Source organism: Sarcophilus harrisii, chromosome 6 (assembly GCF_902635505.1).
Source record: "Sarcophilus harrisii chromosome 6, mSarHar1.11, whole genome shotgun sequence".
Classification (NCBI taxonomy): domain Eukaryota; kingdom Metazoa; phylum Chordata; class Mammalia; order Dasyuromorphia; family Dasyuridae; genus Sarcophilus; species Sarcophilus harrisii.
In genome coordinates, this window is record NC_045431.1 from 107,177,885 (window position 1) to 107,193,933 (window position 16,049).

The 16,049-nt window shown below is 33.9% G+C and overlaps 1 protein-coding gene across 1 annotated transcript in view; it reads right to left on the reverse strand.

Annotated features, from left to right (window-relative positions):
* Positions 1-7,509: 7,509 nt before the first annotated feature.
* Positions 7,510-16,049, reverse strand: part of SPATA4 (spermatogenesis associated 4) — a 33,869-nt gene continuing 25,329 nt past the window's right edge. Inside the window, 3 exon segments of the mRNA XM_003773052.4 lie at positions 7,510-7,623; positions 7,625-7,725; positions 13,299-13,409. Coding sequence (XP_003773100.2) covers positions 7,567-7,623; positions 7,625-7,725; positions 13,299-13,409 — 269 coding nt within the window. The 3' untranslated portion in view covers positions 7,510-7,566.

The window sequence follows — 16,049 nt, forward strand, 5'->3', positions numbered from 1 at the left end:
AAGTCCCTTTATACCTTTTTTGAGTAGCCTGATGGCACGGAGAACAAACACTTTAACTATTCTTATTGACGATTTCTACTGCCTCAAAAAGGGGGTTTCAATTTTATTCCTGTTCCTATTGATATGTATGAATGTACACAAATAAAATTTTCACTCTACTAAAGTTTAAAGCTTTCTTCAACTATTGTTTACCAAGCGGAGAAAAGCTTGATAACTATGTAAATATTAAAAGTCCTATGCCTTGGAAAATAAAGCAAGTGTCCACTGTCATTCTTATTTTTTTAAGCCAATGACAGTTTATCCTCAGTTACTGCTTAATCATTAAACCTTTCAAATACTATGATATTGTAGATTAAATTGTAAACATTAAATATTACTCTTTAGTAAAAATGCAAATTATGGATAAATTAAACAACATTTTGAACAAAGGAAACAGTCATAAACAGTATTTATTGGGGAAAAAAAATTAAACCTGAAAGGATCAATTCAACTTCCATTGTTATTCTTAAAATATTTTGTGATATTCTCTAAACATAAATGGTAAATTAATATAATGTACTATGACCATTAATTTTTTTGAGAATTGTAAATATGCCACTTAACCGAATCAATCTGGGGACATTACTATATAGAAGACATTAGTATAGAAGGCAATTCAAATTTAATTTCTCTTTAAAATCAATTCATTAAATATTTTATTATTCAGTTTTGAATATTAGAAAACCAAATAATTAAAAGTATACTTTATTTAATAGCATTGTTATGTAACAATGTGAACATGATGGTGTTGCTAGCTTTAAAAGGTTTCTACTGTACCATGTATAAAAAAATTAAATTATATTGCTGTAACTGATGCTATGTTAATTTTGGCATTTGCAGTTATACTGCTTTTTTTTAATGTAACTTTTTGTCATTCACAATTAATGGAATATAGTATCTCCAACAACTCTACATCGTCCTTTTTTTTCCCACTCAATCACCACTGTCACTCAGATAATCATCTCTTGCCTAGACTACTATCATACTCTCCTAATTGTTTTCCAATCTCTCCCCTCTTCAATGCACACTCCATCAAAATAGCAAGATAGAGACTCCTCAGTCCCATTTTGTCTTTCTTTGCTTAAATGCCTTCAATGGCTCTCTGCTGCTTATGGGATAATATGCAAACTCTTAGTCTGGCATTTAGGATCCCCTCACAATCTGGTTAGTTCTCTCTTCCTTTCCAGACATATTTCATACTACTTTCCCTTGAAAACTCTGAATAGCTACTACTAATAATAGTTAGGATTTATGAAGTATTTCAAAGTTTACAAATATTTCAAATATTGAGGCAGGTATGAATATCCCCATTTTTACAGAGGAGAAAACTGAGGTAAACCTAAGTTAAATGACTTGGGTCTGTCTAACTCTTAGTCTGGTTATCTATCCACTGTTCTGCCTGGCTGTTACTAGGCAAGATCAAAGAGCCAAACTGAACTCCCATCTGTTCTCCAAACACAAGATGCAGCCTTCATGAATTTACATAGACCAACTTGGTGCCAAAATGCACTCTCTTGGTCTCTGCTTCTCAGAATCCTTGTCTTTAAGGTGACTTAGGCATCATTGTCTTTGTGTAGCCTGATCTAATTTCTGTTCTTAGTAGTCCTTCCTTTGTTAATGATCATTGTGCTTATGCTTATAGGTGTTCATCTTTCTGATTCCTGGTAGAATGAAAGATCCTTGAGGACAGAGACTGTTGGTTTTACCTGTGACTCAAGTAAAAAAAAAAACAGTATATTGTCCAAAGATGAGTTAAATGCTAAAGGGAGGTATTAATTCAATCTACCAATGGTACCACATCTGTATGTTCATGTCAAAGATGTCTATAGTAGTAACCATCAGATTACCTGGTGGGTATCACGGTTCTATAGGCTTATGGCCTCCTTTACAAACCCAACGGTCAAGAAAAGTGATATCAACTATTCTTCTACAAGTATAATGACCGTAATGTTCCAAAAAGGAATTTTAATTGGACCATGGGAGAGGTCACACAAAAGTACATGAGGTGTTAATAGGTTCTTTGAGTCTTCCCAAAGCAAAAGTATATCTCTCTTTTTTGGAATTTTGCCCATTCTGCTAAATGTCGATTGAGGGTAATTAATGCTTCTTTTCCAGCAATAATTTATATACCTTCATGAACCAAGAATAGCTGATAATAATGTTAACATTTACATAACACTTTTAAGGTTTGCTAAATGCTTCCCAAATACTTTTTCATTCAATCCTTACAACAATGTTTAGTGATGGATGCTAATATCCCCATTTTTATAAATGATAAAGCTGGAACAAACAGTTTGGGGAAATATTTAGTAAGGTACCTCAATTGTACTGAAGTTTATTTCCATTCTGAATGATAGACACACAACTATCTGAGATGGCCAAGGGCATATGTACTAAGAATGTCACTCCTGTCCTTTCATCCCAGGTGAAGCTATACTTAAGTACATTCCTAGAAAAGACTGTTGTTTTACCCCTCATTTAACTTAATTACTATTTTTGGTCAATATAAAACCCACCAGGAAGTTGATAATATATCCCTGAAAAAAATCAAGAGCTGCTCCTCTGTACCTATAAAAAGGACTTCACAAGTCATTCTGTGAATCTGGTGCCTAGGAGGGGTAGGGAAGTAGTTATATCATTGAAGTGTATATTAAGATCATAAATTTTTATAAGAAAATCTAAGGACCTAAATGGAGGAATTTGTTTAACTATGTGAATGAGTATCAAAAGTAGTAAAACTAGAATCGATACTGTTGTCAGATTATTTTAACAACTACCTAGGATGCTAGGATGAAGAATCAGATGATTTGGAGTTGCAGATAACAAACCTGGTATGAAAACATCACATTATACAGAGGAACCACAGCTTCCAGATCTCTTTCTCTCCTTTCCTCTCCTCTTCTCTCTTTTTTATCTTCTCTATATACATATAGACACATACATACATACATATATATGTATGTACATAGATATATATGTATATACACATATTTTATATGTGTGCATGTGTGTGTATTTGTGATAAAGGAAGGAAAATTAACAGGGCGAAAGATAATCTACACCTGGATCTCTCAACAAGAAGCTGCTTACTGAAGAAAAAATGACAGGAATTTTACAGACAAATTAGCCCCTCTGTCATAAAGGTTGTGACAAAGAAAAGAAAGTTGGCATAGTGTGATAAAAAGTTTGAAATTAAGGAAATCCTATTTCAAAAGGTGCAAATTTCAAAATTTCAAAGAGAAAATTAGCCTAAGAAGGATGTAAAACTCTCAGTAACAAAATTCTCAACACAGAAGCAAAAATAATTTCAATTAAGAGGAGAAAAGAGAGATGCTGAAAGAGACTGATGTACACAAGGTGCTCTAACACTATGCAAGGTGCATATGTAAAAACAAGATGTTTGTAATTACAAACTCAGTTAAAAATAAATATGTAATAGATAAAAGCAAGAGCAAGTAACAGGATGAATGCACAATGGTGACTTGCCCTCTATGGAGTATCAAATTCTAAGTTGGGAATAACCTGAAGTTAGCAATGATTGATAAGAGTAACAAAAGGGATTTTTAAAAAGTTACATATCCAGGGGAATCTAGACGGTAGAGTGGATAGAGCACCAGCCCTGAAGTCAGAGGACCTGAATTCAAATCTGGCCTCGGACACTTAATACTTCCATAATGTACCCGGGCAAGTCATTTAACCTCAATTATCTCAACAAAACAAAACAAAAAGTTACATATCTCCCCACCCCCATCAAAGTGATGGTGACTCTTCTACTCATAGTATAAAGATAGGGATAATGAGTAAGAGAAAAGTCAGAAAATTTTGCTTTTGTTTTCTCTCCCCAAAAGAATAACTTATAGACTACCATATTTAGTACAAAAATTGTTAGCAGGAATTTGAAACCCCAAATAAGGAGATGATCAGACTGAATCTAGTTATCCTCAAAGAGTTCACATATATGAACATGATAAATGCAAAAAAATCATATTTGATTCATTCATACCAGTAGTAGGATGTTACATTTTCAAGAATATACTTTTAGAGGGATATTGCCAAGATCGGAGAGTAATCAATGGGACTTGGCCAAGTTCTCCCAAATTCTCCAAACAACTATAATACTTCAAATCAAATAGGAGAGGAAAAGAGTTAAGTAAAGAGGGAGAAATGGGAATGGGGGATTGGTATATGTGGGAGAAATAAGCAAAACAGAGTTTTGAGGAGGGACAAGTAAAAAGAAAGAGAGAGAGAGACTACTAAAATTCATCAAGAAGAGAGAGAACAACAAATTCCATTTAAAATTAACTGTGGATGATATAAAATACTTGGGAGTCTACTTGCCAAGACAAATCCAGGAATTATATAAATACATTTACAAAACACTTTTCACACAAATAAAATTTTCATCTAAACAATTTGAGAAATAGTAATTCTTTTCAAGTAGGCTGAGGCAATATAATAAAATGACAATTCCACCTAAATTAATTTGTGTTTCAGTGCTGCACCAAACTACTAAAAATTATAGAGCTAACAAAAATAACAAAAAACAAAAAGTAAAATAACAAAAATAAATAAAATTCACATGGAATAACAAAATGTCAATATGTCAAGAGAATCAGTTTTTAAAATGGGAAGGAAGGTAGCCTATCAGTACCAATTTTCAAACTCTATTAGAAAGTGACAACCAATAAAACAATCTCATACTGGCTGAGAAATAGAGTGGTGGATGAGTGGAACAGATTAGGCATATAATGCACAGTAGTAAATGACCTTCATAATCTAGTGTTTGATAAAAACTAAGATCCAAGCTTTTGGGATAAGAACTTACTATTTGTTGTAAAAATTAGAACATAGTTTGGCATGCATAGACTAATTTCTTACAACATTTACCAAGATAAGGTCACCTTTTAGACTTAAAAGATCATATGGAAGCAAATTAGGGGAACATAGAATATTTTACTTGTTAGCTCTATGAATAAGGGAAAAATTTAGGACAAACTGAATATGTGAGGGCATTATGGGAAATAAAATGGATGATTTTGATTAAATTTTAAAAGATTTGATATAAATAAACTCAATACATCCAAGATTAGAAGGAAATCAGAAAACTGGTTGGGAGGGAGGAGAAATATACAGTAAGTTTCTCTGATAAAAAGTCTAATTTCTCAAATATGTAAGAAACTGAGCCAAATTTAATTTACTTCTGTTTATAAAACGTGAGTTATTCCCCAATTGATAGTCAATAATATGTAAGCCAGTATTCCAAAGAAAACAAAAGCTATGGAGTCATATGAAAAAATGCACTAAATTATCAATGATTAGAGAAAAACAATTTAAAACAACTCTGAGATACTCACACCTTACAGATTAGCTAATATGACAGAAGAGAAAAATGACAAATGCTGGCAGGCATGTGGAAAAATTGGGATAGTAACACACTGTTAGTGAAATTGTGAACTGATCCAGTCATTCTGGAGAACAGTTTGGAATTATACCCAATGAGCTATAAAATTATGCACACCCTTTGACCCAATTAAGACCACTACTTGATCTATATCCTAAAGAAATTTTGTTAAAAGGAAAAAGACCTATGTGTTCAAAAATATTTATAGTTCACTTTGTAGTAGCAAAAAATTGGAAATTGAGGGAATGTACATTAATTGGGGAATGGCTAAACAAGTTGTGATGGAATACTAATGTTAAGAAATGATGAATAGCAGTTCTTAAGAAAAATCTAAAAAGACTTAGATAAACTATGCAAAGAGAAGTGAGCAGAACCAGAAGGAAGGTGTACATAACAGCAATAATATTGTATGATGATCAACTACGAATGTCCAGGGGTCCTCAAACTAAGGCCTGTGGGCCAGATGCGGCAGCTGAAGACAATTATCCCCCTCACCCAGGGCTATGAAGTTTCTTTATTTAAAGGCTCACAAAACAAAGTTTTTGTTTTTACTATAGTCCGGTCCTCCAACAGTCTGAGGGACAGTGAACTGGCCCCCTATTTTAAAAAGTTTGAGGACCCCTGATTCTAACTTATTCCTTCCATACTATGATCAAACACAATTTTGAAGGGATGCTAATGAAAAATATCTACCTCCAGGGGAAAAAACTGATGGAATCTGAATGCAGACTGAAGGATAATTTTTTTTCTTTTTTTTTTGGGGGGGGAGCAGGGGAGCGAGAGAATTTGATCTGTTTTCTTTTGCAACATGGATAATATTGAAATGTTTTGCATGTCTGCACATATATTGTTCATTTCAATTTGTTTGCCTTCAAGATGATTTCAGAATTTAAGATTACAAGAACTGATGCTAAGTGAAGTGAGTAGAGCCAAGAGAACATTGTATACAGCAACAAGATGATTATGGGATGATCAGTTGATGGATGTGGCTCTCTTCAACAGTGAGGTGATTCAGACCAATTCCAATACATTGTGATGGAAAGTACCATCTGCATCCAAAGACAAGATTGTAGGGACTGAATGTGGATCAAAGCATAGTATTTTTCACTTTGTCATTTGCTTGCTTTTTGTTTTCTTTCTCAATTTTTTCCCTTTTTAATCTGATTTTTCTTGCACATCAGGATAAATATGGAAATATATATAGAAGAATTACACATGTTTAATATATATTGAATTACTTGCTGTTTGTGGGAGGGAGTAGAGGGGAGAAAAAAAGTTTTAAATACAAGGTTTTGCAAGGGTGAATGTTGAAAACTATCTTTGCATATATTTTGAAAATAAAAAGCTATTTTTAAAAACTTGTTTGTTTTCTCAGGGAGGAGTTAGGAAGAGGAGGGAAGAAGAGTATTTGGAACTCAACATGTTTTAAAAATTAATGTTAAAATTTGTTTTATATGTAATTGGGAAAAAATAAAATGTTTTTAAAGAAAAAAAAAATTTCCAGGCCCCAACAGGATCATGAAAGAATTTTCATCTAGGACAGTTGCTTACTCATCTGAAGGTAAAGGAGTGAATATCAATTGACCTCAGAAACTGAATCCCTTAGATAGAACTACATGTGGTCTAAAAAGCTTTGTAGGGACTGGAATTCTTTTTAAGAAAAGCAATTTTCTTTCTTGCTTTTGGATTGGGGAAAAGACATTACGAACATCTAGATAGGTAGTTGCTAAGTACCAAGTAAGCAATAATCTCTTAAACTTTGAATTTTGGAGTACTATCATGATTTTCACCCATAAAGATGGAATTGTAAAAAAAAAAAATCACCATTGAGTAGAGAAAGAGATCAAAGAAAAGGGGGAAAGACTTATATGTACAAAAATATAGTAGCTTTTGTTGTGATAGCAAAAAACTGGAAATTGAGGGGATGCTTATCATTGAGGAATGGCTGAATAAGTTGTTGCATATGATTGTGATGGAGTATTACTGCAGTATAAGAGATGATGAGGGGGACTCAAATACCCAGCTAATTTAAATAACTTTCATTTTTAGTAAAATAAAGAAGTACGTTCTTTAACCTGCAAACACCATTTATTTTGCACATTGCTTCAACATATCTGTCTGGGCCATCAGGTTCTCTTTGGTGTGGTATCAGTTTTTCCAAACCTGACAAATTCTAATTCAAGGTCTCTTTTCCAGATTTTTGATATGTTCAACACCGATTCCAAATGCCTCTTTATCTGCTTGTTTCACATGAATTTCTCTAACCTGGGTTTCAATGTCACTCTCTGGGAAATTTAAAAAACAAAACAACAAAAACCAAAAGTCAAATAACTGCCACAAATCTTTACTAATAATTAATGTCTAAATATAAAAGAATCATTTACTTTTTTATTATATTTCAAGGTTTCCAAAGTGATCACCTCACAATATTCCTATGGGATTAGGTAGCATATTATCATCCCCATTTAATTTGAAGAAAGGCTCAGAATATTGATGTAACTTTGGCCATAATCTTAAAGCCAATAAATGCTGGAGTCAGGATTCCCCAGATCTCCTGAGAGCAAATGCAGTTTTTTTTTTCTTTTACACCAAAACAAATTACAGATTTTATTTGTCAAAACATTTTACAATATCCAACTTTGATGAATTATATACATATAAATAATACTGTTAGAGGAAAAAACCTAAAAGTATTGCCTTTAAAACATTAAAAAAAAATAAAAGTTTTGGGTATAAAAATGAAGACCTTGGAGTCACAAGTAATATTTTCATCATTTCTATCAATCAAAGTCCAGAGATTCAGGAGAAATTATTTTTTTGTAAATAATTGGTTTAAAAAAGTGTTTGTCGAGGTGGTTCCGGGATGCTGGAGCAATGACCGATCTAGAAAATGTATCAGACTAAATCCAGGGGGGAAAAAAGTCCCGGTGAATCTTTTGTTCAGTCCAGCTCAACATAGGGAGTCGGAAGATCTGGGGCAGTGGGGACGTTCTGTAAGTGGAAGAGCGGCACCCAAGAAGAGGCTGGCATCGGAGCAAGAGGAAGTACCAGCCACATCCCAATATTCAGGCACTTCAGTAGGGACCGGCACCCCCTGGCAGCTTTGACATCCACTGTTAGCACCAAGCTGCATATCCCAGGAATGAGAAGAAGCCCAATGTACAACAGGGGCATTCCCAAGGAGCGAAGTCCTGAGCACTGTCCTGAGAAAGTGGGAAGTTCAGCAGCCAGCAGCCACAGCAGCTGAGGTGTGGCTTAAATCTCACGGTCTCACTTTCAACATCTAGCTCAATGTGCAGAAGGATAAGCAGGGCAAGAATCCCAAACCAAAAAGGAGCTTGCAGTTTTGCTTCTCTGAGCCAATAGAGCTCTCTTTCTAGCTGGCTAAAAAAGGGGTGAACTCCAGCACATTCTAGTCTTCCTCAAACCACAATTCAGGTGAGGAACTGACAAAATTCAGACCAGGATAGCCAGCAATCAAATTCTGTTCTGAATCAATGACTACATTGAAGGCTTATAGGTCCCCAGCCTGTTCCTGATATCTTGAAATAATACAGTACTCAAGGAAAGCATCAAAAGATCTTTCCTCCTGATGTACTCCAGGACCCAGACCTAACATCAGATTTGTAGTCAGGAAGCAAGTTGAAAGAATGGGCAAACCTACAAAGAAAAAACCCCACTATAATGAAATATTAGGGTATCAGGGATGTTCAAAACACAAACAGAGAATGACTCCAAAATATCTACAAGCGTTGTTTCAGAGAAAAACAGAGGTTGGGTTCAAACTCAAATTAAAATTTGTAGGAAAGATGAGGTAAGGATTTTGTGGGCCTATTTTAAATGTTATAAAAATTTTTTAATGGAATGAAAATGTTTGAGGGGAAAAAAAGAAATGAGAGTTATGAAATAAAGAAGTACAAAACATTGCCCAAGAAACTCTCTGCAAATTCAAAGGATTCAATATAGTCAATGACTATGTGAGATAACAGAAATATTAAAACAAAGCCAAAAGACTAAAAGAGAAAATAGAAGAAAAAATGAAGTATATCATAGCAAAATCAACTAACTTGGAAAATAGATTAAGAAGAAAAAAATTTAAGAATCATTGGACTATTATAAAAAAAAAACCCTAGACATTAAGAGCAGTTAGGTGGCACAGTGGATAGAATGATCAAGCCGAGTGAGGAAGAGCTGAGTTCAAATACAATCTAAGTAGCTTACTAAATGTGTGACCTAAGTAAGTCACTGCATCTTATCTCCATTTCCTCATCAGCAAAGTGAATTGGAGAAGAAAATGGCAAGCCACTTCACTGTCTTTACTAAAAAATCAGACATGATTGAAATGAATGATTGATGACAAGAATGAGAACACATTCAAGACATCTTAAAATTGCCTACATCTCAGAACTAGAGAGCAAATTACAAATAGAAAGAATTCACTGGTTATTTTCTAAGTGGTCACCTTCTAAATTGTTCCCCATCAATCCACTGATTGTTCCCAAAATGAAAACTCCCAGGAACATCATAACCAAATTTCAGAGCTTTTAGGTTAAAGAAAAAGAAAAAATGATCTGGTCTCAGACACTTAACACTTCCTAGCTGTGTAACCTTCAGCAAGTCACTTTAACCCCAATTGCCTCAGCAGAAAGAAAGAAAGGAAGGAAGGAAGGAAAGAAGGAAGGAAGTAAAAAATGACAAGCAGATAGAATTCAAATACCAAAGGAACCACAATCAAGGTCATGTATGTAGCCATCCCCAGTAGAAGAGGAAAACCTAGAATACTGGAAAATTGGTGGAATTTCTCCATGGAGAATATGGATATGGGATGGCGAGAATAATTATTCCAGTAAAACTGAGTATAATTCTATAGGGTAAAAATGGACCTGCTGTCTGCTTCCTGAGAGAAGTGATGGACTCAAAGCACAGATTGAAGCAACCTGGACAATGCAAAGGGTATTCCTCAGTGTTTTGTATTTAAATTTCTGTTGTTTAATATTGTAATCTATAACTTGAATAAAGACTGTGATTTATTAGAGTTGTAAATGATATAAAGCTTGAAGGGGTTGCTAACACAACAAACAACAGAACACAGAACGTCAGAAAATATTATGTTGAGCTTAAAATGCACTGAATTAAATAAGATGATATTCAATAGGGCTAAACGTAAAGTCTTACACATAGGTTCAAAAAATCAACTTCACAGGGGTCAGAGGGTGAATACATTGCTACTGAAAAAGTTGTGAAGCTTTTAATATACTACAAGCTCCATATGAGTCAACAGTTTGATATGGCAATCAAAAAAATAGTCTTAGATGTACTAATAGAGGCTTAGTTATCCATGAATATAAAAAAAGTCTCATTGTGCTCTGCCTTGTTCAGTCATATATGGAGTACTGTACTTGATTTTGAGGATGCCTCATTTTAAGAAGGATGATATAACCTGGGTAGTAAAGAGAGGAGAACAACAAGGAAGAGGGAGGACTATTTCATGCCATCTGAGAATGTATTGAAGGAAGTAGAAATACATGGAAGAGTGATTAGGCTTAGTTTTGAAGGACAGAAATAGAAACAGTAAGTTGAGGTTGAAAAGAGACAAACTTAACCTTGGTTGTAAAGAAAAACAATTCTTAACAATTGGAGAAATCGAGAAATGAAAAGTATTGTCTTGAGAAAGTAGGTTCTTTCTCACTGAAGATCATCAAGGACAGACTGGCTGAGTTATATGATAGAGGGGATTCTTTTTCATATGTTCATTAATCTGTATACTTATGTCCCTTCTACCTCTTAGATACTGGGATTCTAAGTGTATAAGTTAATTATGCTAGTTGATCACAGCCTGGTCAAAACACTGTTTATATTATATTTAAATTTTAAGAGCAAAAAAACTGGCTGTTACTCACCTGTTAAATCAAGCCATATCTAAAAATTAGTAATCTTCTATTTTGATGTACCTGCTTGATATTTGGCTTGGCTATTTTGGGGTACTTCTCCAAAAAGCAACAGTGCTACAAATATGTACATCTTAAAGCTTAGCAAATGTGGGTGGTTTGGTTTTGGGATCTGTACAAGTCTCTATAGTGTGCCTGTAGATTTAAAAATGCTGAGATATGGCAAGTAAGAAATTTATATTGTCATGCTCTATTGTTTTCCTAGTCTCTCAGAATTAGGCAAACAATCAAAAGCACTTAAGAAAAAAAATAAGATGGGACACAGCTAAAAAAATTGAAAATGAAATCAAAAGTAAAGGTTCTATACAATGTATCCTGGACTTCTTGTTAAATTTGTATAGGTTTATTATCTTAGCTAAAGGATTGGTAAGCCTACTTTTTTATATGTGTCAAATAAAACTAAAAAAATCACAAAAGGCAGAAATTCCTGAAACATTATATCAAGGCCCCCTTTAAACTATTACCTTTAAGCTGAAATTAATTATTAAGGAGTACACTCTATTCATTTATCGCAAACAGAAGAAATTTAGTGTTGTCCACCAAATAAAAATGAGATTTAAAAGCATCTTTGGTGGCCTACAACATGTGTAATGACCTATTTCCATCTTTACCAAAGCCACCTCCCCCACATACACACCCCACTTCCATTTTCACCAGCTTCTGTCAATTAGCTTAAAGAAGACATATCTCTGAGGGAGGAATGAAAGATAAAAACAATAATATTTCTTCTTTGAACAACTCTTATCTTACCTTTCCACTTCATCCCCACCTAATGCTTACCATATATTCCTAATTATCACTTTGGGCTTTGGGGTAAGAGAAAACTTTAGTTTTCTAAACTAAAGGGGAGAAGAAAATCAAGCAGGTGGTATGGATGATGTACATGGAGGAAAGGGGGTGGGGAAGGAACTGTCCAGAACAATTAAAGAGTCAGAGACAAATAGGATTAAACTGCCTGTTACAAAGAAGGCTCTTACTCCAAAGTTTAAAACACTTGTTTGAAGGAATCATATCCAGGAACATCTCCAGAAACACATGTTCTCTGGGAAGCTCTTTTCCACCCCCAAATATTTACCCCACATTCCCCCCAAAAGGTTTATAGTTTCTACCCTCCCTTTTCCTCCTCCAGATCCAGGCATCTACTTGAGGAAAGAGAAAGGGAAAGAGAAATCCCATACTTCTTATAACCTTTCCCACTACTCCCCTTGAACACCCTACAGATTGTGGCAATCTGAGTCACTGGTGTCTTCAACATCCTTGGATCTTATCTCCATTCTTTATTTCAGCACAAATAAGCCACACAGTATCACCAGAGCCTTTTCTCCATTCTTCATCTAGGCCACCCCATTTGGTCAGTAGCTCCTGTCCAGGTCACAGGAGCTACCAGCAGTGACTTGGATCTACTGGAAGATGAGGGAGCTTCCTTGGGACTCAAGAGACTGTGTGGTTAGAAGATAAGTCAAAAAAAGTCAAGTAGTAGTAAGCTCAAGGGACATTTACCTAGGTTAGAAGTATCAAACAGGGTGCCTAAGTGGCATTGCAAACCAAAATGTTTTAATTCAGTCAGAACCAAATTAAAATGCAATTGGGAAATAGTTAACAAAAATACAACATAGATAATGTTAATGTGATTTTCTAAATCAATGTGCCCAGAGGGATCCTTATATACCTTCTATTTGATACCATTGACGTAGATCATACTCTCCTATATGAGGTAGTCTATCAGACAACATTGCAATCCTATCTTTTAAATAAATGACAGCTTAGTAACCAAATTGATATACATTTTTGAGGAAAAAAATCTAGACTGTACATTATTATGGTAAAATTTAAAAAAATAAATTGAGTGAACTAAGGAAAGGTAAAATTAAAAGGTGGTATTTTATCAGAAAAGTAAAATAAAAGTTTACCTAGTACAGGAACAACTTTTTCCTTTATCAAGGCATTTTTTGTGAGATTGCTATCCTTTTCCACATCACCAAGACAAAGTTCTCCCAATGTTGGTTTGACATCATACCATGCTATATAAATGACAAAAACAGATGTTTAAAAAGTATGTTAAAATAAGCATCTATGACCAATAATAGAGTTTAGATTTATTTTTTCTTATCATTACTACCAAACACATAAATATTAGTTAAGAATTTCTACCTACTTCATTTCACCCTCCACCAAATTTCACAGTATTTACCTTTACTCATATGTCTTAAAGAGATTATGTGCATAATTGTGTTAATGATTGGGAAAGCCTAATATTTCCCACAACCCTTATTCTATATCATGTAAATGTCACCAAATAAAATGGAAAACAAAATTTATATCTTTCACTACAAACCACATTTAAAACTGTTAAGGATGTATTTTCTATATTATTATATATATATATATTATAATATATTAATATAACATAATAATATTATATATATTATATTAATAACAAAAGAGTAGTGGACCAATCAATCAATAAGTATTTGTTAAATACTTATATATCAGTCACCATATGCCAGCCTCTGAGGATCCATAAATGAAATTGAAATGAGGAGCTCAAGGAGCTTGCCTTCTAATGGAGACATTTACATTTCTAATAATTCATAGAAATACAACTAAAATACTCAGGACAACATAGTGTCCCTATCATTAGTTTCCTTACATTTCCTGTCTGCCTAAAAAGTCTTCCTTTTCTTCACTCTCTTGATTGGGGAAAAAAGAAGTGTGGAAGTCTGCCTATGATGATTTTCACTCATCAAAAATTTCCAAATGCAGGCCTTTCCAACAAAATCTTTAATTCTCCAAACTATAATTACAGTAATTATTTTGGCTAGTGCCAAAGATTTTTAGTAGAATACATCTAGGAATAGGAATGTAAGGCAAGAGAACAATCTCCAGCAACAAATTGTGGTTTTTAGGTTCTATTTATAGTAATTCTTTTGCTAAAAGGAAGATGAGTATAGGGGGAAAATAAATAAAGCTAAATGAGTACATGAGAGTTTTTTTTTTCAGATATTTAAAGGATTTTCATATAGAAGATACAGTAGGCATTCATTTGTTCATTCACATATCCACTCCACAAACTAACCTATATTGTCCAATCTTACCTCACATTATTATATGCATATGTTTTATGTTCCAATCAAAGTACACAAATCTCCCCTTATTATTTTTCCCTCTCCTATTGCCATACCTTTATTCATTTCAACTACTATGGAATGTAATTTCCTCTCCCATTTGTTAAGGTTCCTCCCTTTTTCCCCATCAATTCAAGACACTAGTCAATGTACTCCTCCCCCTCTCTCTTTCCACACACATCCTAAAACAAAAACAATTTATCTCCTCATATTTCTTTATAGTTCATTACTTAGGTCTTTCCTTAGCATTTCTCTTATTCCTCCCTCATATTTCATAGTAGTTATTTGCATAGCTTTCTTTTTCCCAATAGATTATAAATTTCTCAAGAACAGAGCTATGTTGTACAGTTACCTCGCACCTCAAGGGTTAGGGGCATAGCACCCCCATGATTTAGAAAGCCCATATAAAATTTTTGGCCCTCCCTTTGTGCCAACGAAGTCTGAACTTACTCTTTGTGTATATAGCACTTTATTGTAAAATTTGGGTTGATATTATGCAACACTATACACGTATTTTATAGATTTTTGAATTTCCAAACTTTTTTCTGTGTTTCTGCTGCCCTTCCTGTGTTATATGTAGTTTCTTCAAAACTCCCCCCAAATTCCCTTTTAATTTCTTATGCTGACCTTTGATATACTGAAATCAAGATGGAAAAAGTCACAATGTAGAAAGGATAACTGTAGTTCTCACTTTCAAACATATTATTTTCTACACAATAGGTACTTTAAGTGTTTGTTGAATTGAAAAAAAAAGGTTTCTACTATACATAGGATACTATGATAGGCACTGGAGGAGACATAAAATAAATACGACACAAACCCCTCCCTTACAGAGTTTCTGTTGCCTCACAAATTAAGAACCAAAATCAACTGATGTAATTTCATAGGATCACAGGTTTTAGAACTGGAAAAGATCTTCCATTTTACAGATGAGACCGAGGCTGCAAGAAAGCTTTTTGCTCTAGATCACACTGGTTATTAAATAGGAAATCTTGGATTCAAACAGATGTCTGCTCAACAAAGAAAGAACTTTTTCACAACTAGTTTTTCAACAACATAAAGGAATGCCTACAGAGGGACTATACTTCCTTTCATTGGAGAACTTTAAGTAGATGATGGGTAGCCACTTGTTAAGAGATTTTGTAGAAAGGTTTATTTCATTAAGGTGCAGTAGGTGGCATGAAGCAACTGACTTGCTAAATATTAGCTGATTTTCAGCTTCATAACACTTGACTTTATTATTACACAATCACTAACTCATTTTGACAGGGTTCTAATATATTAGTTGGATTTGAAAGCAAAGGAAGTTATTACATGAATTAATCCACTTAGCAACACCCAAGTATATGGAAAGGAATGTAGTTTATGAGGTACAAAGAAAATGCTACTTTGGAGTAAATGTTTAATGAGTCTGGTAAGATAGGTTACCCATGTTAGGGGCAATGATATGGTTTTTTGCCAGCAAAATAAAGTGAGAAAGAACAGAACTGATTATAATTCATCGATATTGTGTACATATATTTAATATTTCATATT